General features: G+C 38.7%; 1 protein-coding gene and 1 long non-coding RNA gene across 2 annotated transcripts; both read right to left on the bottom strand.

Annotated features, from left to right (window-relative positions):
- Nucleotides 1–639: 639 nt before the first annotated feature.
- On the bottom strand, nt 640–7,240 carry LOC147794766 (uncharacterized). The gene is made up of 2 exons (XM_087123035.1): nt 5,902–7,240; nt 640–789 (listed from the first exon to the last, which is right to left on the bottom strand). The coding sequence occupies exons 1-2, from the start codon at nt 7,238–7,240 to the stop codon at nt 746–748; spliced, it is 1,383 nt and encodes a 460-aa protein (XP_086979161.1). The 3' UTR covers nt 640–745.
- A 289-nt stretch (nt 7,241–7,529) lies between these two features.
- LOC147794765 (uncharacterized) lies at nt 7,530–9,207 on the bottom strand. Its single transcript, XR_015421026.1, has 4 exons — nt 8,887–9,207; nt 8,539–8,677; nt 8,376–8,447; nt 7,530–7,679 (listed from the first exon to the last, which is right to left on the bottom strand). It is a non-coding gene; the product is annotated as an uncharacterized LOC147794765 (long non-coding RNA).
- Between the last annotated feature and the right edge of the window lie 11,987 nt (nt 9,208–21,194).

Raw genomic sequence — 21,194 nt, 5'->3', positions numbered from 1 at the left:
CTCACGATTTTAAAAAATGTCTACTACGATGAGGTATCCACAACCTTAAAGGAAATGCTTGGTTCCCCTCTCTAGTTGCTAGCAGATATTGTTGGTTTTTGCCTGTTACGTATCGTTGCATGTCTAAAAGTTTTAAAACGCGTCTAATAGGGAGAGCTTTCCACATCCTTATAAGGAATGCTTCATTCCCCTCTCCAATCAATGTTAGATTTTATAATAAATAGTTAGGGTGGTTGAGTGGTCTAATGCACCAAACTTAAGTTCTGGTCCTCGTGAGAGGGCTTCGATTCAAATTCCACTTCCAACAACTTTATATTAACTACTACTAGGGTAAGTTTTCTTTTGTTTATTCTTGGTTTCTTTGATACTTGTTCTTAATACACAATTCAGAGTCCTTATCACAAGTGTTAAACTTAATAAATTGTACTTTGAGTAGGCATACAAAACACACATCACAAGTGTTTAACTTAATAAATTGTACTTTTGAGTAGGCATACAAAAGTACTTTGAGTAGGCATACAAAACTGTAACACCCCGCTCATCGTCAACGCGATTCACAGGAGTTACTACTGACCTCGATAATAAACTCCGACAACCAATGATAAATTTCAAAAAAGATATTTCCAAAAACATCAAGTAAAACATTTAAAACGAGTGCTATTTAAACTTAAAACAACCGAAGTAGATTCTCGACAACGAAACCATAATTACATAAACAGACCCAGACATGGATTCCCAGTAGTCTCTAGCCCGCTGGTCTCGTCCTCGGTTGGCCTGCATCATCTAAATCTGGAAAGAAAAGTTATAATAATTTTGATGAGTAATTAGATTACTCAGTAAGTAGCTAACTTATCATTCACGGGTTCATAACTAATCTTTCCAGGTGTTTTTAAGCTTTATTCATCACTGACCCCTAGTTCTCTTACTAGGGTCATCTGTTCGTTAATGAGGTATCTCAGCTACCTCCAGCTAGGTTACTGACTCTCCTTCGATATGCTTATCTAGAATTTTCGGACTCGTATGTAAGACTCGCTCTCGGTCAAATACGGCCCGTCTACTAATTGCTCTGGCGGCCTGTTTATCTCATATACCAACGGTCAGGAGTACTCATGCTCCCTGACTTAGCACACAGCGCGTTGGCCAGGAACTCCGCGGGAATTAGTAGACTATCATACTCATATAAATAAGCCATAGCTCAACAACCAATAAGCATATCTAGAGTCATAACCTTTCCATTAACATGCATAACATACTCACAGTTACTGTTACTGCATGCTTTCATACATGTATCATGTTCAACACATAGAACATTCTGACAATCATTTATATCATGCTTACATCACAGGCAAGCAGTCACAATATACAATAAACACTCAATATCATCAAAGCTCATCATAACATATTAAGCTCTTAATCAGGTAAACAACATACTCACATGTTGTAAAACAAGTTAAGAACTAGTTCAAAGGTCGATACGCTACTTACTTGGTTTCGAACTCCTTTTCCCCCTTGAATGTACGTTTAATAGTATTTCAACACAATTCCTTCCTATCAGACCTATATTTTATCAATTTCAACATAAGTATAGACCAATTTTGATAGGACAGGTCAAAAGGAGTCGAACGGGACAAACCGGAAGCCAAAATACCTGCTCACGCGCCCTCACGCGCCAAGACAAGGTCGGGGTTCGTTTCTCACGCGCCTGATCCGCGCGCAATCGCACTTCCACTCGCGGCCTCCCACGCGCCTCGCGTGTCCTTCACGCGCTCGTCTTCAACCTCTCCTCCCTGCCATTTTTTCCCAATCTTTTCCTTTAATACCCGTTGTGTCCCGAAGCAAAAATTTCATCTCTACCGCTCGAATTTCGTTCTGATTTCTTCTACAACATTATAGATCTTCTAACTACGGTTCTAACAAGCCTTATTTCATAACTTATTATGCAATATGAATCAAGATATCGAGATTTAAAGGTTCGGTGATATGGGTTTTTCGTTACCTTCGAATCACCGTCCGATTCAGCTCGTGGCCGTATCCCCCTTCCTCAAATGATTCCTCAGCAACAACCCCTCTTCCTTTACCCTCGATTGATGTCCAATTTTAAGCAACCAAAACTCGAATTCTCAAAAATTTCCTCCTCTGTTTTCTGGGTTTTTCGCTAATCACTCTTCTTCGTTTTTCTTCCTTTTTAAAACCTAATCAAGGCCCTAATACGCCTCCATACCCTCTAACAATCCACTCATCCATCCCATGCCTCCAGCCTACGCGTCCGCCGCCCCTCATCCCCCTTTACAGCAGCTGCTTGACGCAGCTGCTTCGTTTCGATATTTTTTTTTTTTTTTTTTTTTTTTTTTTTTTTTTTTTAAATTATTATTATTATTATTATTATTTTTTTTTTTATAATAATAATTATTATTATTATCATCATCATCATCAAACACACAACAAATAAATACATATTATCATTATTTTAGGTTGTTACAATTCTACCCTCCTTTTAAGAACTTTCGTCCTCGAAAGTTTCCAACTCCCTAAACAAGTATGGATACTCTCGTTTAAACTCCTCTTCTCTTTCCCAAGTAGCTTCACTAGCTTGCTGATTCTTCCATAAAACTTTAACAAAGGGAATATCTCTGCTACGCAAAGATCTCACTTCCCGTGCTAAAATTTTCATGGGCTGTTCTTCGTAGCTTAAGTCCTCCTTTAACTCCAAGTCTTCATAATGAAGAATATGCATAGGGTCTGCAACATACCTCCTCAGCATCGAAACATGAAAAACATTATGTACAGCATCCAACGCTGGTGGTAATGTCAATCTATAGGCTACTGGGCCAACTCTTTCGAGAATCTCAAAAGGTCCAATAAAACGTGGACTAAGCTTCCCCTTTCTACCAAATCGCAAAACACCACGAACTGGTGCAATCTTCAGGAACACATGATCCCCTACCTCAAACTCTAGGTCCTTCCTTCTAATATCTGCATAACTCTTCTGACGACTTTGGGCGGTCAAAATTCTCTTCTTAATCTTCTGAATCGCCTCATTGGTCGTTCGTAGCAAATCTGGACCTAATAACGGTTTACTACCTACCTCCTCCCAATATATTGGAGTTCGACACCTCCGTCCATAAAGTGCTTCAAAAGGAGCCATCTGGATAGTTGACTGATAACTATTATTATAGGCAAATTCCACCAAATATAGGTAGGTGTCCCAATTGCCAGCAAAATCAAGTACACATGCACGCAACATGTCCTCGAGAATTTGATTTAATCTCTCTGTCTGTCCATCTGTCTGAGGATGGAACGCTGTACTAAACTTCAGTTGTGTACCAAGGGCTTCCTGAAGACTCTTCCAGAATCGAGAAGTAAACCGCGTATCCCTATCTGACACAACAGAAACTGGTACACCATGCAACCTTACAATCTCCTTTAAATACAATTGTGCCCACTTGTCAACCGAATATGTAGACTTACCCGGTAAAAAGTGGGCTGTCTTAGTTAATCTATCCACAATGACCCATATCACTGTAAACCCTAACTGGGTTTTAGGTAGTCCTGTAATGAAATCCATAGTCACTTCTTCCCACTTCCACTGAGGCACATTTAAAGGTTGCAATAATCCAGCTGGTTTCTGTCTAGGTGCCTTAACTTGTTGACAAGTTAAACACCTACTCACACATTCAGCAACATCTTTCTTCATCCCAGGCCACCAAAAGCATGTTTTCAAATCCTGATACATCTTTGTGGCACCTGGATGCACCGTATAGGGCGACTCATGCGCCTCAGATAGAATCTTCCTCTTGATCTCTACATCATTTGGCACACAAGTTCGGTTCTGCCACTTCAAACATCCATCACCCGTTATCCAGAAATCCTTGATTTGTTCAGTTTCAAGTTGCCTCACAACTTTTGAAAAATAAGGGTCCCTTTGCTGACCCCGAATAATTTGTTCCTGCAACGTCGGACAAATAGTCATAAGAGCTAGCTGAGCTGCCGCTCTCCTGACCAAGACAGCTATCTGGGCTCGTTCAAACTCCATCTGAATGTTGTGTTGTCTCGTTAGCATTGCAGATGAGTGAGCTGTCTTACGACTCAAGGCATCAGCTACCACATTAGCTTTACCAGGATGATGTAGGATCTCTACATCATAATCTTTTACCAACTCCAACCACCGACGTTGCCTCATGTTGAGCTCTTTCTGGGTGAACAGATATTTAAGACTCTTATGATCCGTATATACTTGTATCCTCTCACCGTACAGATAATGTCTCCATATCTTCAGAGCAAACACCACAGCAGCTAATTCTAAATCATGAGTTGGGTAATTGCGTTCATAATCCTTTAATTGCCGAGAGGCATAAGCAATAACTTTCCCGTTTTGCATAAGTACGCACCCCAACCCATGCTTAGAGGCATCACTATAAATTACTAGGTTTCCAGTACCGTTAGGTACAATAAGCACTGGGGCTGACGCTAATCTTTCCTTGAGTTCCTGAAAACTACTTTCACAAGCTCGACTCCAATCAAATTTCTTCCCTTTTCGGGTTAACTGAGTCAGTGGTGCGGCAATCCTTGCAAAGTCTTTAATAAAGCGCCTGTAATATCCGGCTAAACCCAGGAAACTTCTCACCTCAGTAACTGTAGTTGGTCGAACCCAACCTATAACTGCCTCCACCTTTGCTGGATCAACAGTTATACCATCCTTGGATACCACATGACCAAGGAATACTACCTTTTGAAGCCAAAACTCACATTTTGAGAACTTGGCATATAATCTTTGTTTACGCAGAACCAACAAAACTTTCCTCAAATGTTCTGTATGTTCATCGTTTGTCTTGGAATAAACCAAGATATCATCAATGAACACAATGACAAAAGAATCCAGAAAATCCTGGAATACCCGATTCATCAGCTCCATAAACACTGCAGGGGCATTAGTCAAGCCAAAAGACATCACGACAAACTCATAATGCCCATACCGAGTACGAAAAGCTGTCTTCGGTATGTCATCTTCTTTGACTCTTATCTGGTGATAACCAGAACGAAGATCAATCTTCGAAAATACCGCTGCCCCTTGAAGCTGGTCAAACAAGTCATCAATTCGCGGCAAAGGATACTTATTTTTAATGGTCACCTTATTCAGCTCCCTATAGTCAATACAGAGACGGAGTGTGCCGTCCTTCTTTTTCACAAACAACACTGGAGCTCCCCATGGTGACACACTAGGTCGTATGAATCCCTGGTTCAACAATTCCTGTAATTGCAACTTCAACTCTTTCAATTCCGCGGGAGCCATCCTATAAGGAGCTTTAGAGATAGGTGTTGTCCTTGGTTCTAGTTCAATACCAAAGTTGACTTCCCGCTCTGGTGGTAAACCAGGTAATTTATCAGGGAAAACATCCAGGAATTCATTCACTACAGGTACAGTTGATACATCTGTATCCACTCGTCCCACTTCTACCACACTAGCCAGGAATGCCACAGCACCGTGACCAATTAACTTCCTAGCCTTCAAAGCAGTAATTGTCTTGGGAACACTTCCCAGCTTCGTACCCTGAAACCGGAAGCTCTTTCCCATCGAGGGGTGAAAAACTATCTCCTTCTTATAACAATCGATACTGGCATGATGAGCAGACAACCAATCCATGCCCAAAATAATATCGTAATCATACATATCTAGCACCATTAACAACACGTCTAATGGTTGGCCGGATACTTCTACTTTATTCAGTTTCACCTTTTCACGGGTCATCAATATGACTCCTGAAGGTGTAGAAACTAGAATCTCATAACCTAAAGGCTCTACTTCAAGTCGGGCTTGACAGACAAACGATAATGATATAAAAGAATGCGTCGAGCCAGAATCGAATACAGTATAAGCAAAATAGCCAGATATGGGTAAAGTACCTGTCACCACAGTGCTGGCATCCCCCGCTGCCTTGCTTGTCGTGGCAAAGGCTTTACCTCGAGCCTGAGGATGTCCCCCGGCACTCAACTGACCCCCTCCTCCACCTGGAGCAGATCGCTCGGGGCGCATCATATTAGGGTTCTTTGCACTACGACATACTCTGGCGAGATGACCAGTCTTGCCGCAGTTATAACATATCTTGTCTGCAGCATTACAAGATCCCGCATGAGTTAACCCACACTTACTACAACCTGCCCTCCCTTCACCTGAATAAGGCCGACGATCAACTCGTTGTGGTACCGTCTGCTGTTGCGAACCCGTGGATATTTGAATAAATTTTCGTTTACCACTTGGTCGTACCTGACTGCTAGAACCCTGATTATTCCTCGGGGTGCTAGCATCTAATTTCACTGCAGCATTATAAGCCGTAACAAAATCTTGAGAAGCATGGGCAGACACGGATCCCTGTATCTCTTGTCTCAAACCCTGAATAAAGAGATCCGTCTTCTCTTCCTCAGTAGCAACCATAAGAGGAACAAATCTGGATAATCGTGTGAATTCCGCCTCATACTCCTCTACTGACCTATCACCCTGTTCCAATTGCATAAATGCTTTTCGGTTTCGCAATCTCGCTAGAGCAGGATAGTATTTCTCACAAAACTCATGTCTGAAGGCCGCCCATGTGATTGGGGCCCCACCAGCCTCCATCTTCGGCTTCTTTGATTTCCACCAAAAATGGGCTGGTCCCTCCAACAAATATGTAGCACACAACACCTTATGATTCTCTGGGCAGTTGTAGAATGTAAACTTTGTTTCAATACATTCCAACCACCATTCAGCTGCCTCAGGATCAGTCCCTTTTCCTCCAAAAGTTGGCGGGGCAAGTTTCATGAAATCTCGTATGTACTCACTCTCCTCTGTCATACATCGTCGGCCATAAGTTACTACCCGCGATGGTGCCTCTGTCACCACAGCTGTACCAGGTAGCTCTGTCAACCGTGTTGGAGGTATTACTGTCTGAACACCTACTCCTGGTGCTTCAGACACTAATGTCGTCTGACCCGATACAGGAGCTGTTGGAGCCGCCTGGCTTCCAAGACCAGCAAGGGCTGCCTGTACCGCTTGGTCCACCCGGCTCTGCACCGCCTGACCTACTTGACTCTCAATCAATGATTGTAATGCCTCCAAAGTAATCACAACAGTCGGCTGATCTCTAGATGCCGACTGAGCAGTAGGCTCCGGAATCGCCTCTGCTGGAGCAGTTCCCTCTACAGGCTGCCCCTCATTTCCCAAGTCCACATTGGACGTACCAGGGTCTAAATTCTTAAATACGACCATATCTGTCACATACATAATTAAGTGGTCATCATCAATTCTTTTAAACTTTTGATACAATTTAATCATACATCACTTACCTAACCGAGGCGAGATACCGCTGAGCTGGACTAAAGGAATCCATACTGTCTATTCTAGACTGTCTACAGAACCTATAACCTAGGCTCTGATACCAACTTGTAACACCCCGCTCATCGTCAACGCGATTCACAGGAGTTACTACTGACCTCGATAATAAACTCCGACAACCAATGATAAATTTCAAAAAAGATATTTCCAAAAACATCAAGTAAAACATTTAAAACGAGTGCTATTTAAACTTAAAACAACCGAAGTAGATTCTCGACAACGAAACCATAATTACATAAACAGACCCAGACATGGATTCCCAGTAGTCTCTAGCCCGCTGGTCTCGTCCTCGGTTGGCCTGCATCATCTAAATCTGGAAAGAAAAGTTATAATAATTTTGATGAGTAATTAGATTACTCAGTAAGTAGCTAACTTATCATTCACGGGTTCATAACTAATCTTTCCAGGTGTTTTTAAGCTTTATTCATCACTGACCCCTAGTTCTCTTACTAGGGTCATCTGTTCGTTAATGAGGTATCTCAGCTACCTCCAGCTAGGTTACTGACTCTCCTTCGATATGCTTATCTAGAATTTTCGGACTCGTATGTAAGACTCGCTCTCGGTCAAATACGGCCCGTCTACTAATTGCTCTGGCGGCCTGTTTATCTCATATACCAACGGTCAGGAGTACTCATGCTCCCTGACTTAGCACACAGCGCGTTGGCCAGGAACTCCGCGGGAATTAGTAGACTATCATACTCATATAAATAAGCCATAGCTCAACAACCAATAAGCATATCTAGAGTCATAACCTTTCCATTAACATGCATAACATACTCACAGTTACTGTTACTGCATGCTTTCATACATGTATCATGTTCAACACATAGAACATTCTGACAATCATTTATATCATGCTTACATCACAGGCAAGCAGTCACAATATACAATAAACACTCAATATCATCAAAGCTCATCATAACATATTAAGCTCTTAATCAGGTAAACAACATACTCACATGTTGTAAAACAAGTTAAGAACTAGTTCAAAGGTCGATACGCTACTTACTTGGTTTCGAACTCCTTTTCCCCCTTGAATGTACGTTTAATAGTATTTCAACACAATTCCTTCCTATCAGACCTATATTTTATCAATTTCAACATAAGTATAGACCAATTTTGATAGGACAGGTCAAAAGGAGTCGAACGGGACAAACCGGAAGCCAAAATACCTGCTCACGCGCCCTCACGCGCCAAGACAAGGTCGGGGTTCGTTTCTCACGCGCCTGATCCGCGCGCAATCGCACTTCCACTCGCGGCCTCCCACGCGCCTCGCGTGTCCTTCACGCGCTCGTCTTCAACCTCTCCTCCCTGCCATTTTTTCCCAATCTTTTCCTTTAATACCCGTTGTGTCCCGAAGCAAAAATTTCATCTCTACCGCTCGAATTTCGTTCTGATTTCTTCTACAACATTATAGATCTTCTAACTACGGTTCTAACAAGCCTTATTTCATAACTTATTATGCAATATGAATCAAGATATCGAGATTTAAAGGTTCGGTGATATGGGTTTTTCGTTACCTTCGAATCACCGTCCGATTCAGCTCGTGGCCGTATCCCCCTTCCTCAAATGATTCCTCAGCAACAACCCCTCTTCCTTTACCCTCGATTGATGTCCAATTTTAAGCAACCAAAACTCGAATTCTCAAAAATTTCCTCCTCTGTTTTCTGGGTTTTTCGCTAATCACTCTTCTTCGTTTTTCTTCCTTTTTAAAACCTAATCAAGGCCCTAATACGCCTCCATACCCTCTAACAATCCACTCATCCATCCCATGCCTCCAGCCTACGCGTCCGCCGCCCCTCATCCCCCTTTACAGCAGCTGCTTGACGCAGCTGCTTCGTTTCGATATTTTTTTTTTTTTTTTTTTTTTTTTTTTTTTTTAAATTATTATTATTATTATTATTATTATTTTTTTTATAATAATAATTATTATTATTATCATCATCATCATCAAACACACAACAAATAAATACATATTATCATTATTTTAGGTTGTTACAAAAACACACACAAGTATTAGTCTTATATTCTCACTTTGTCAAATTGCTAGTTTATTCTCTCCACTTTTGATTTTTTATTGTATAGGTGTTTGAACTTATAAGCTATTTGATACATTGAAAAGTTTTAAACATTATTCCATCTATAAAACTCTAAACTTTCAAATTTATATGTATTATAGTGGATAATTTGTATGTTAATTAAATTTAAATAGGTATAAAACATTATATTATGAAACTAATAGGATTTTTTTAATGGTTGTAAATATTAAAAAAACAGAATAAATGATAAACAAAAAAAAAAAAATACAATATTTAAATAAGTCTCATATTCAAATGGATAAAATTAATGGTTTGTGGTGAAAATCAATACAAGTAAATAATATTGTTTCATCCAAATAAGTCACCAAAATTAAAAGTCCAACCCTCTTATCTTGGAGATCTTTAAGCTATCTTTAAGTCTTATCTTAAATAGTAACCATATGATCATGCATCCAATAACTTAAAGTTCTAGGCATACTTAAAGTTAAGTGTTTAAAGGCATACTTACTTGGTCTTGGTAGGAAGTCCTCCTAAGCTAGGCCATAGAGAAACCTTGGGCTCTGATACCACTCTGTAAGGATCGGGCTGTCGCAATGGTTCTAAAAGACGGATAAACTTTTTGTGAAATAAACAAAGAAATTTAAAAAATTATATTTACATAATATCAAAGTAAATTTATACATAAGTATTTAAAACACAACATACTAGTTAAAACACAAAATAAGGAACGGGCACAAAACATTTTAAAACAAAAGGGTTGAGAACAACGAGTGAGGTTTGTCTATGGCACCTGCTTTAGAGTCCGCTCTCGACCTCGGCCAACTCCTTATTACCTAAAAAAAACGGAGAATAAAAAATGAGACAAAGACTCTGTAAGTAGCCTACTTGTAGGCTCTTAATCGTGTCCTTAATATTCTAGGGTACCCACATTCTTTGTTGTTGTCTTGTTCTTGTTTTTGTTATTATTGTAAGTATTTAAGTTCTCCAGTTCTTTTTCTTCACTTGGGGTTCATATCTTGATTATCCTGAGGACCTTGGTTCCTGGATTATGAAACGTTGGTTATTCTTTTAGGGCCTTCGTACATGGTTCTTGGTTCTTGTCCTTAGAACTTGGATTTTGATCCATGTTCTAGACCTTGACCTTTCTCTTGTTCCTAGTACTTTCTTTGTTCTTGTTCTGTTCTTGATTCGTTCTCCAAGACACTCCCCCTAGGATTTACGGCACTAGCTATGCACCTAACAATCCTTTCTCCAAGGCTTCATGCGTTCCAAGCGATACAGTCTTGACCTAGGTTCATGGCTTCATGAGTTCCAAGCGACGTAGTCTTAACCCGCATCTTAGGGCTTGCCCTCCGATACCGTTTGCTAACCTTTGCCCAATGCTTCATGCATTCCAAGCGGCATAGTCTGAAAACAAACATCCAAGACTTCTTAAGTTCCAAGAGATGTAGTCTAATCCTGCATCAAGGTCTTTCCCTATGATACAGTCTGAAACCCTACGCTTAACTTCATGCGTTCCAAGCAGCGTAGTCTAAGTCATGAGCACGTTGTACCGTGGGAGGTCTTAGGAGTTTTTGACTCTTGGCCAGGGTAACTTACTATCTTCTTGTTCCATCATGGCCCTAGACTACTCCCCATGATAAACCATAAAGGTCATGTGGTCGGTGCATACATGAACATGGTATCCTGCAAATCTTTTGGGTACCCGTAACATGGTGTAGGGCATCTCTTCTAGGTGTCACGGTCCTACATTTTTTACCGTGCGGCGTCGTGATCTTGACACACGCACGACTAGCCTTGAGGGGAATGAAGCCCCATATATATTTTTTGCCCCAGCTTTGTGGCTTCGTCGGACCTTAGGCGAGTTTGTCTTCGCCAATCGAACATCGCTTGTGTGGAATCCAAGCTGTTCAACCACGCACGCGCCGCCTGCGCGTGCATGTTCAATCATTTGCGACACATCCGACTTGCCTCTACGCTAGGCCAAGTCATTCAGGTCGACCTTGGCTCTGCTCGGGCCAAGGTCTCTCAATGCAACATCGCATCTCATCTTGCCATCTCGATCCCCATTGACAGGGTCCATATGTCTTGACGCCATCCCGAGTCTTGGAGTGTCGTCGACCATCATAACTCGCTCGGTCATGCCATCGAGAATGGGCCCGCATGTCGTTCATCTCATTGGGACTTCCCGAACATCCATCCATCCAGGTTCTATCGAGGCATAGGCCCTCCCGTGCCCATGACAAGTCATTCACGGATACCGTACCGGATAGCGGGTGATAAGATAAGGAATCACTACAAGGGGAATAAGATTCGGATTACCTTGTTGATCGAATATCTCAAGGCAAGAACATTCTTTGAGATTCGAATCATTCCACAAGCAAGATCGATCATGTCTAGCTTGAATGATTCTTGTTGATCAAATATCTCAACGCAAGAACACTTGATTGAGATTCGAATCACTCCACAAGCAAGATTGATCATGTCGAGCTTGAATGATTCTACATGCAACCCTACATAGAATTGCAAAGAAACTTAGCCATTGGCTAAAGAAAAGCACAATGCTTCTTTTACTATATTTTTCAAGTCTTGCTTACAAATATAACATACATGGCTTTATATAGCCTCAAAATGAAACTATTAAAGGCATTCTGTAACATTCATACTTAATGACCATAATTAGCCATTATGTAAATGTAACCTAAAGTAAATAAAATGTCTTAAACTACAATAACTCTAAATTACTCTAAATTGTAACCCACCCAAAATTTACAACAATCAAACTTTATTCTTCTTCAATGTAGCATGAATTGAAACATCTTTTGATAATTTTGACAACCTTTTCTTCACATCTTGATTGAAGTATATTGTATGATTGATGTCTCTTGGTTCATATCAGCGGGTGTATGTAGTTGTTGACTCTGGCAAAACGTCGACGAAAAACAAACGGCCGAAGAAAGTTCCTTCGACGAAATAATAGCGGAAAGTAAAAAGAGAGAGAGGGAGAGAATTTGCTGAAGACCCGATGTTTTATTTCTCATTAGTTGAATTCTTTAAATAACAAACAAAATTACAAAAATAGAAAGAGTGGGCTAAAACTTCGCCCAAAGTTAGCCAAAAATGGCCGGCCAAATTTACGCTCTTCCATTAGCGTGAATTCAGAACTTTGAAAGGTGAAAACAACTTAACTAAATTTAAGGAGGACCATAGCTTTTATTTATTAGTAGCAACCTCCAACACGCGGGCTAGGGCGCAATACTGGCACACCCGTGCCATCCGGTACTGTCCTTCAAAAACCCATTTCAAAGGAAGTCGCCCGAGACACTCGTCTCGGCACGCTCGCCCACATTGTGACACACGTATGTGCCACAAGGTAGCTCACTTAGGCCACAGGGCCCAGGGGTGGTGGAGAGCTAACACCATGGTATCCCTATAGTACATTTTGAGCCATTTTCATTCTACCAGGTGTAGACATGATTTTGGTGAGTTGTCATACGGTGTCATGCATTGTCCGTCCGATGTCCAATTGACACCAAACTTGGCGAGCATTCATATTTCATATAGACGGACTTAACTCCCTAACCGCATGCCCAAATTCCTTCCAAAACCCCGACTTTTGAGGTTAAGGCCTGGGGCCCTACCCGGCCCTTCAACAAGCCTATCTTGTCCTTCATGTATATTCTGATGTCTCTGTCTTGCTTATGTCTCAACTTGTCTTCAATGCCCACTTTGCGTGGTGGTGTGTTGGATAATGCATCGTCCTCCTCGATCGCATCATGGCACTCTTCTATATTGGCCTGCATATGGCCGGATGGGCGTCTCTTGAGGGACGCCACTTTGCTTGTCATGGCGTGAGGGTCACAAACTACTCTCTTCATAGTATGGTTGTGACATTCTCCCCCACTTAACTTAGTTATCGTCCTCGTTGACTCACTCGGGTCACAATCATATTGCAGATTGTGACAACAGGGCATCCCACCTAGAAGAAGAAATCTTGGGCCTCAAAAAGCATCGATTGGTGTAGGTCATAGGTCACTTTGGACATGATTAGAGTTTTTGTGTTTGAGGACCTTGGTCCCTTATCCTTGAGTGGTACCTTGCATTCTTCTTACTTGGGTAGTTGTAAAGATTGTGTGGTATTGTTCTTCGTTCTCAATCTTGTAAGTTTCTAAGGTTCGTAATTCCTGGAGGCATAAGTTGTAACTTGCATTGAACCATATGAACCCATCTTAGCATGAGTTGTTGATATGAACCAAGAGACATCAATCATACAATATACTTCAATGAAGATGTGAAGAAAAGGTTGTCAAAATTATCAAAAGATGTTTCAACTCATGCTACATTGAGGAAGAATGAAGTTTGATTGTTGTAAATTTTGGGTGGGTTACAATTTAGAGTAATTTAGAGTTATTGTATTTTAAGATTTTTTTTAGGTTACATTTACATAATGGCTCATTATAGCCATTAAGTATGAATGTTACAACTCTTGGAATGCATTTAGTAGTTTCATTTTGAGGATATATAAAGCCATGTAGGTTGTATTTGTAAGAAGTCTAGGAAAATATATTAAAAGAAGCATTTGTGCTTTTCTTTAGCCAATGGCTAAGTTTCTTTGCAATTCTATGTAGTTTAGATTGCATGTACAATCATTCAAGCTTGACATGATCAATCTTGCTTGTGGAGTGATTCGAATCTCAAACAAGTGTTTGAGATATTTGATCAACAAGAGTCATTCAAGCTAGACATGATCGATCTTGCTTGTGGAGTGATTCGAATCTCAATCAAGTGTTCTTGCCTTGAGATATTCGATCAACAAGGTAATCCGAATCTTATTCCCCTTGTATTGATTCCTTATCTTATCATTTGGTATCAGAGCTTCAGGCTCAAGATCGGATATATGTTTCCTTTGCGTTTCTTCTCAATTTGATTTTTATTTATTTTCATCTTTTTAGTTTTTAATCGACTCAGAGTTCAAAATTCAATCTTTGCTCTATTTAAAATTTTGAGAGGTGAGAATGAGAGTTTCATTTGTGTAACTAAGTGTAAAAAGAGTGTCCTAAAATTTCCTTGAGTGTATACTCGTGAGGAGAGTGTTGTGAGGTCCTTCGTATTTCCATAACTTATTTTTTGCAGCAAAGTTTCACAAATAGATTCGAGGACGAATCCTCTTGAAGAAGTGGAGAATGATATGAACCAAGATACATCAATCATACAATATACTTCAATGAAGATGTGAAGAAAAGGTTGTCAAAATTATCAAAAGATGTTTCAACTCATGCTACATTGAGGAAGAATGAAGTTTGATTGTTGTAAATTTTGGGTGGGTTACAATTTAGAGTAATTTAGAGTTATTGTATTTTAAGATTTTTTTTAGGTTACATTTACATAATGGCTCATTATAGCCATTAAGTATGAATGTTACAACTCTTGGAATGCATTTAGTAGTTTCATTTTGAGGATATATAAAGCCATGTAGGTTGTATTTGTAAGAAGTCTAGGAAAATATATTAAAAGAAGCATTTGTGCTTTTCTTTAGCCAATGGCTAAGTTTCTTTGCAATTCTATGTAGTTTAGATTGCATGTACAATCATTCAAGCTTGACATGATCAATCTTGCTTGTGGAGTGATTCGAATCTCAAACAAGTGTTTGAGATATTTGATCAACAAGAGTCATTCAAGCTAGACATGATCGATCTTGCTTGTGGAGTGATTCGAATCTCAATCAAGTGTTCTTGCCTTGAGATATTCGATCAACAAGGTAATCCGAATCTTATTCCCCTTGTATTGATTCCTTATCTTATCATTTGGTATCAGAGCTTCAGGCTCAAGATCGGATATATGTTTCCTTTGCGTTTCTTCTCAATTTGATTTTTATTTATTTTCATCTTTTTAGTTTTTAATCGACTCAGAGTTCAAAATTCAATCTTTGCTCTATTTAAAATTTTGAGAGGTGAGAATGAGAGTTTCATTTGTGTAACTAAGTGTAAAAAGAGTGTCCTAAAATTTCCTTGAGTGTATACTCGTGAGGAGAGTGTTGTGAGGTCCTTCGTATTTCCATAACTTATTTTTTGCAGCAAAGTTTCACAAATAGATTCGAGGACGAATCCTCTTGAAGAAGTGGAGAATGATATGAACCAAGATACATCAATCATACAATATACTTCAATGAAGATGTGAAGAAAAGGTTGTCAAAATTATCAAAAGATGTTTCAACTCATGCTACATTGAGGAAGAATGAAGTTTGATTGTTGTAAATTTTGGGTGGGTTACAATTTAGAGTAATTTAGAGTTATTGTATTTTAAGATATTTTAGGTTACATTTACATAATGACTCATTATAGCCATTAAGTATGAATGTTACAACTCTTGGAATGCATTTAGTAGTTTCATTTTGAGGATATATAAAGCCATGTAGGTTGTATTTGTAAGAAGTCTAGGAAAATATATTAAAAGAAGCATTTGTGCTTTTCTTTAGCCAATGGCTAAGTTTCTTTGCAATTCTATGTAGTTTAGATTGCATGTAGAATCATTCAAGCTCGACATGATCAATCTTGCTTGTGGAGTGATTCGAATCTCAAACAAGTGTTTGAGATATTTGATCAACAAGAGTCATTCAAGCTAGACATGATCGATCTTGCTTGTGGAGTGATTCGAATCTCAATCAAGTGTTCTTGCCTTGAGATATTCGATCAACAAGGTAATCCGAATCTTATTCCCCTTGTATTGATTCCTTATCTTATCATTTGGTATCAGAGCTTCAGGCTCAAGATTGGATATATGTTTCCTTTGCGTTTCTTCTCAATTTGATTTTTATTTATTTTCATCTTTTTAGTTTTTAATCGACTCAGAGTTCAAAATTCAATCTTTGCTCTATTTAAAATTTTGAGAGGTGAGAATGAGAGTTTCATTTGTGTAACTAAGTGTAAAAAGAGTGTCCTAAAATTTCCTTGAGTGTATACTCGTGAGGAGAGTGTTGTGAGGTCCTTCGTATTTCCATAACTTATTTTTTGCAGCAAAGTTTCACAAATAGATTCGAGGACGAATCCTCTTGAAGAAGTGGAGAATGATATGAACCAAGATACATCAATCATACAATATACTTCAATGAAGATGTGAAGACAAGGTTGTCAAAATTATCAAAAGATGTTTCAACTCATGCTACATTGAGGAAGAATGAAGTTTGATTGTTGTAAATTTTGGGTGGGTTACAATTTAGAGTAATTTAGAGTTATTGTATTTTAAGATATTTTAGGTTACATTTACATAATGGCTCATTATAGCCATTAAGTATGAATGTTACAACTCTTGGAATGCATTTAGTAGTTTCATTTTGAGGATATATAAAGCCATGTAGGTTGTATTTGTAAGAAGTCTAGGAAAATATATTAAAAGAAGCATTTGTGCTTTTCTTTAGCCAATGGCTAAGTTTCTTTGCAATTCTATGTAGTTTAGATTGCATGTAGAATCATTCAAGCTCGACATGATCAATCTTGCTTGTGGAGTGATTCGAATCTCAAACAAGTGTTTGAGATATTTGATCAACAAGAGTCATTCAAGCTAGACATGATCGATCTTGCTTGTGGAGTGATTCGAATCTCAATAAAGTGTTCTTGCCTTGAGATATTCGATCAACAAGGTAATCCGAATCTTATTCCCCTTGTATTGATTCCTTATCTTATCAGTTGTTCTAGAAGGTCATAGATTCCTAGGGAGTTCTTTAGAGGGTTCTAGAAGAGTCTTGATTCTTGTGGTGTTTTCTTTAGGTGTTTCTTGGGTCCTAACTTGGTTTAGGTTCCAAACTTGCTTCAATCAACTTGAAACCTCCAACATGTCTTCATGTCCTTCGTAATAGACCTTATAAGAAGTACGAGATCATTTGGAGCACGTATAGACCTTGGATTTTCATAAGTCGTCCTAGGGGCATTTTGGTCATTTTACCCATAATTCTTGGTTTTGCTACTTAACGTGTTCCAATGGCTTTCAAATTTTCATAAGTTGTCCTAGGAGTTCATTTAGTGGGTTATTTTAACGTTACTTAATCCTGAGCATTTTGATCAGTTCAGGGCCTTAACTCACAGTTCTTTTTGTTTTTCTTTCATATATCCTAAATTCATACTTGTTTTAGGGTTCATATGGAAAATCCAATGGATTCCTACAAGTATTTTTTAACAAAACGTCAAAGGTCACTACTTACCTCGTCGTCGACATTTGGGATTTCCGTTCTTGAGCTTCTAGTATCCGAATTATCTCAAATTTCCTTCCACAGACTCCTTAGTTTGTCTAGTTTCTGGAACCATAAAGATTTTTGTTAGAACCGGTCAGGAAGGAGGTTAAAATTGAGAAAACCGAGGGAAGGTCAACATATACCTATCTTTGACTTTTATTGGTCAAAGTTTGACCTTTGACTTTGGACTTCATCTTCTTCATTGGTAGCTAGAAAAATCTCGATTTTTTCTTATCAGACCCCTCTGGTTTTACCTTTTTACAGCTATATATAGACATATAATGGATTCAATTTCTCCATGAAACCTTTAGATGAAGTTTCAAGCAAGAAGTAGAGACCAAGTTCATACCTTTTTGTTGCCTGTAGCACAAGTTATAACCTTCCAAAGTTCGTCAGAAAACATGTTTCTCGCCGGAGTATATCTAGAAACCTTTTGTTGGGCAGTCGATTATAAAACTTTTCAGTGCCTGATTCCTTCACGAAACTTGTTGTAAATCCCATATGAAATATGTAGGAGTTGGTAGGAAGGAAAATGATTAACCAAAGCCCTCGAATTTGGAAGAAATCTGAGAAAGAAAAACCCATAATCTAAGAGCTTTAAGCTCGAGTTTTAGGAATTCTGATAAGCGCCAACAATGCTGGATTTTGCAAAGCTAGAGGTCCTTCTAGAAACCTTGCCAAAACGTTCACAAAGAAAGCTAACTTAACGGATTGATTCCAACCAAGAGCTGGTTAGAAGATGAATGACTCTTAGATCGAATTTGGAATCTATGATGGTCACTCTTAGATACCAAGACAATTCACTCCAGAATTAGCTTGATCAAAACTAATTCAATGAATCAGTTTAAACATCAAACCTAAAACAAGGTTTGAAAAAGAATAACACCAAAAGGGTATCAAGAAAACACAGGTTTTTTTTTTTTTTTTTTTGTATTCAACCATCCAAACATGAATATTACATGCTTTTAAATAGGCCCAAAAGATAACCCTAACATAATAAGGTTCAGCCACCAACTACAAATCACTAATAAATGCTATTAAATACAAATTGAAGAAAATAAGGCATTCATACAAACTACTAATAAATGCTATTAAATACAAATTGAAGAAAATAAGGTATTCATAAATTGTCTTAATTGGTAGTTCACAAGTCTTCTAATCACTTTCCAATGTCAGCCACTCCATTATTTTCTTGATTTGATACTTGAATCATCTTTGTATTGCTTCTTGTAATTGCTCGTTCGGGTACATGGAAGTGATCAGTTGTTGGATTCATATCAAATTCTCATTACTCGATTCTTGTCTTAAAACTTTGCCCCAACTTCAGACTTGGGGAAGCTTCCACCGACATTGAGAGCTCCAAAATCGTCGTGATTTGGAATTTTCTAGATAATTCGTCGAAATATCCTCTCCGATCAGCGAGCTACCAACTTCGAGTTTGAATTCCGACTGTTGGATTTGATGATCTTTGAACGTTCTAGATTGTATACAAATTTGGGGAAAATCCAACGACACGATTTTGAGATTCGAAGGACTTTGTGCAGATGGTCACATGCAGAGGTTTTTATTTTAAGTAGAATGACACTTTCGTAATTATCCATATTATCAGGGTAATTTGGTAATTTGCCACTTTTAGAATATTTTATTATTATTTTTCCCGAAAAATTCATAATTTTCCTAAAAATTTCTTCATCTCTTGTTGGTCATTTTTCCATCCTTGAGCATCTTGAAATTCCCTCTAAATAAGGAATTAAATATCCGGAAATTTCCTTAAAAATTGGAAAGTGACCTTTTCGTCCTTTTCGCTTACGCTTTCATTCCCAATACTTCTCCAAATGCCTTAGTCCTTACCGTTACTCATTAGGGTATAGAAATGACTTGCTTAAGACCACTTTCCTTGCTTAATCCTCTTAATTTCTTTATTGGATCCTTTCGGTCTTACATGGGTGGCTTTGCTTCATTTTTTTGGGGTGTTACAGCTTCTTACCTCGACCGACCATCAACAAACAACTAAAAAAAAATGTAGAAATTTAAAATAAACAGACGACTGGATTCCTTTGGACGACATCTTTTGTGACCTCATTGTTCTCGAGCAGCGCTTCTTACCTTGACCAAGACACGACTGGATGCCTTGGGACGATCCCCGCTGTTACCACCTAGTTCTCGAGCAATGCTTCTATAACACCTGTTCATCGACAGCTCGATTCACATGAGTTACCACTAACATAGATATTTTTCTTTGAAAATCGGTCATAAAACAAAAAATTTCATACGTGACAAGTAAAACATGTGAATCAAGTATATTTTACAACACAAAATAATCAAAGTAAGTTTTCAACAACAAAAGCACATGTACTTAAAACAGACTCAGAAAAGGATTCCTTGTTGTCTCGAGCCTGCTGGTCTCGTCCTCGATTTGCCTGCAACTTCTAATTTGGCCAAAAAAGTTAAAATAATCTTGATAAGTAATTAATTTACTCAATAAATAGCTAACTTGTCATTCACAAGTTTATTACTTATCTTTGTAGTTGTTCTTAAGTTTTACTCTCCATTAATTCCTAGTTTCTTTTACTTGGATAATTTGTAAGTTAATAAGGTATTTCAGCTACCTCTCACTTAGGTTACTCCAATATGGTTATTTAGAATTTTAGGACTCGTATGTAAGACTCAATCTCAATCAATTACGGTTCGTCTACTAATTTCTTTAGCAGCATGTAACATCATAGATACCAAAGGTCAGGAATACTCATTGTTCATAATTTAGCACACACCGCGTCGGTCAGGAACTCTGCGAGAAATAGTAAACTACAATACTCATATTCTAAATCTTTCGATAATTTGTTTGGCGATAAATGGAAGTGCAGTAAAGATGAGAATCAATATTTTGTTTACCATGGTTAGAAGAAATATCTCTTTGAAAGCACAAAATTTTATGGACAAGGTCAACTAAATTGACAAGCATCGAAAGACATCGATAGATTTCCGACACTTGCTTATTTTGTTAGCCAATGTATGCTACGTGACAAAATTTAGTACATCTAGAGATATTTTTGCCCGCCATAATCTACCTTTGAAGCCTCCAAAGCCCCCCATCTCCCTTATATTTCTTCTTCCCCATTTGCTTCCCTACTCCTTCATTGGCACCCTCTTTCTTCAATGTGTTTTTCACGTGGTGAATGGCTATCCATTTGCGGTGTTTGAGGGAACTTGCTACTTTTTGGGTTTTCTCTCTTTTTAAAAATCTTTTTGTTTCCTTTGTTCATAAATTATGTTGTCAGTTTAGGTTTATTTTGATGGTTTTACTATAACACGTGCGTATGCAATTTGGATCTTAGGCACTCTAAGTACATCAATTATAGTAAATTAGCTAGCATATTCAAAACCACTAAAACTCAATGAGTTTGAATACTAACCTTTTGGAGTTCAAATTTCTTTTTCCTCCCGAACGGTTTTGAACCACCACTAGTGATATGAACCACGACCAAGGAATTTCCATACCTCAAGGTCCAATTACAAGGACGAGAGCCAAGAAGCTACAATAAGCCTTATACAGTTATATTCAAGC

Source organism: Cucurbita pepo, chromosome 1 (assembly GCF_057944985.1).
Source record: "Cucurbita pepo subsp. pepo isolate OVF chromosome 1, ASM5794498v1, whole genome shotgun sequence".
NCBI classification, from domain to species: domain Eukaryota; kingdom Viridiplantae; phylum Streptophyta; class Magnoliopsida; order Cucurbitales; family Cucurbitaceae; genus Cucurbita; species Cucurbita pepo.
Note: the sequence above shows the minus strand (reverse complement) of the source record. Positions and strands in the feature narration are given on the sequence as shown.

Excerpts from the sequence above, each read along its gene's own strand:
- LOC147794766 (XM_087123035.1), bottom strand. The coding sequence starts at position 7,240 with ATGGTCGTATTTAAGAATTTAGACCCTGGTACGTCCAATGTGGACTTG. Across the intron at positions 790-5,901 it reads TGCCAGCACTGTGGTGACAG|ATTTAGATGATGCAGGCCAA; the intron begins GTACTTTACCCA and ends TTTTCTTTCCAG.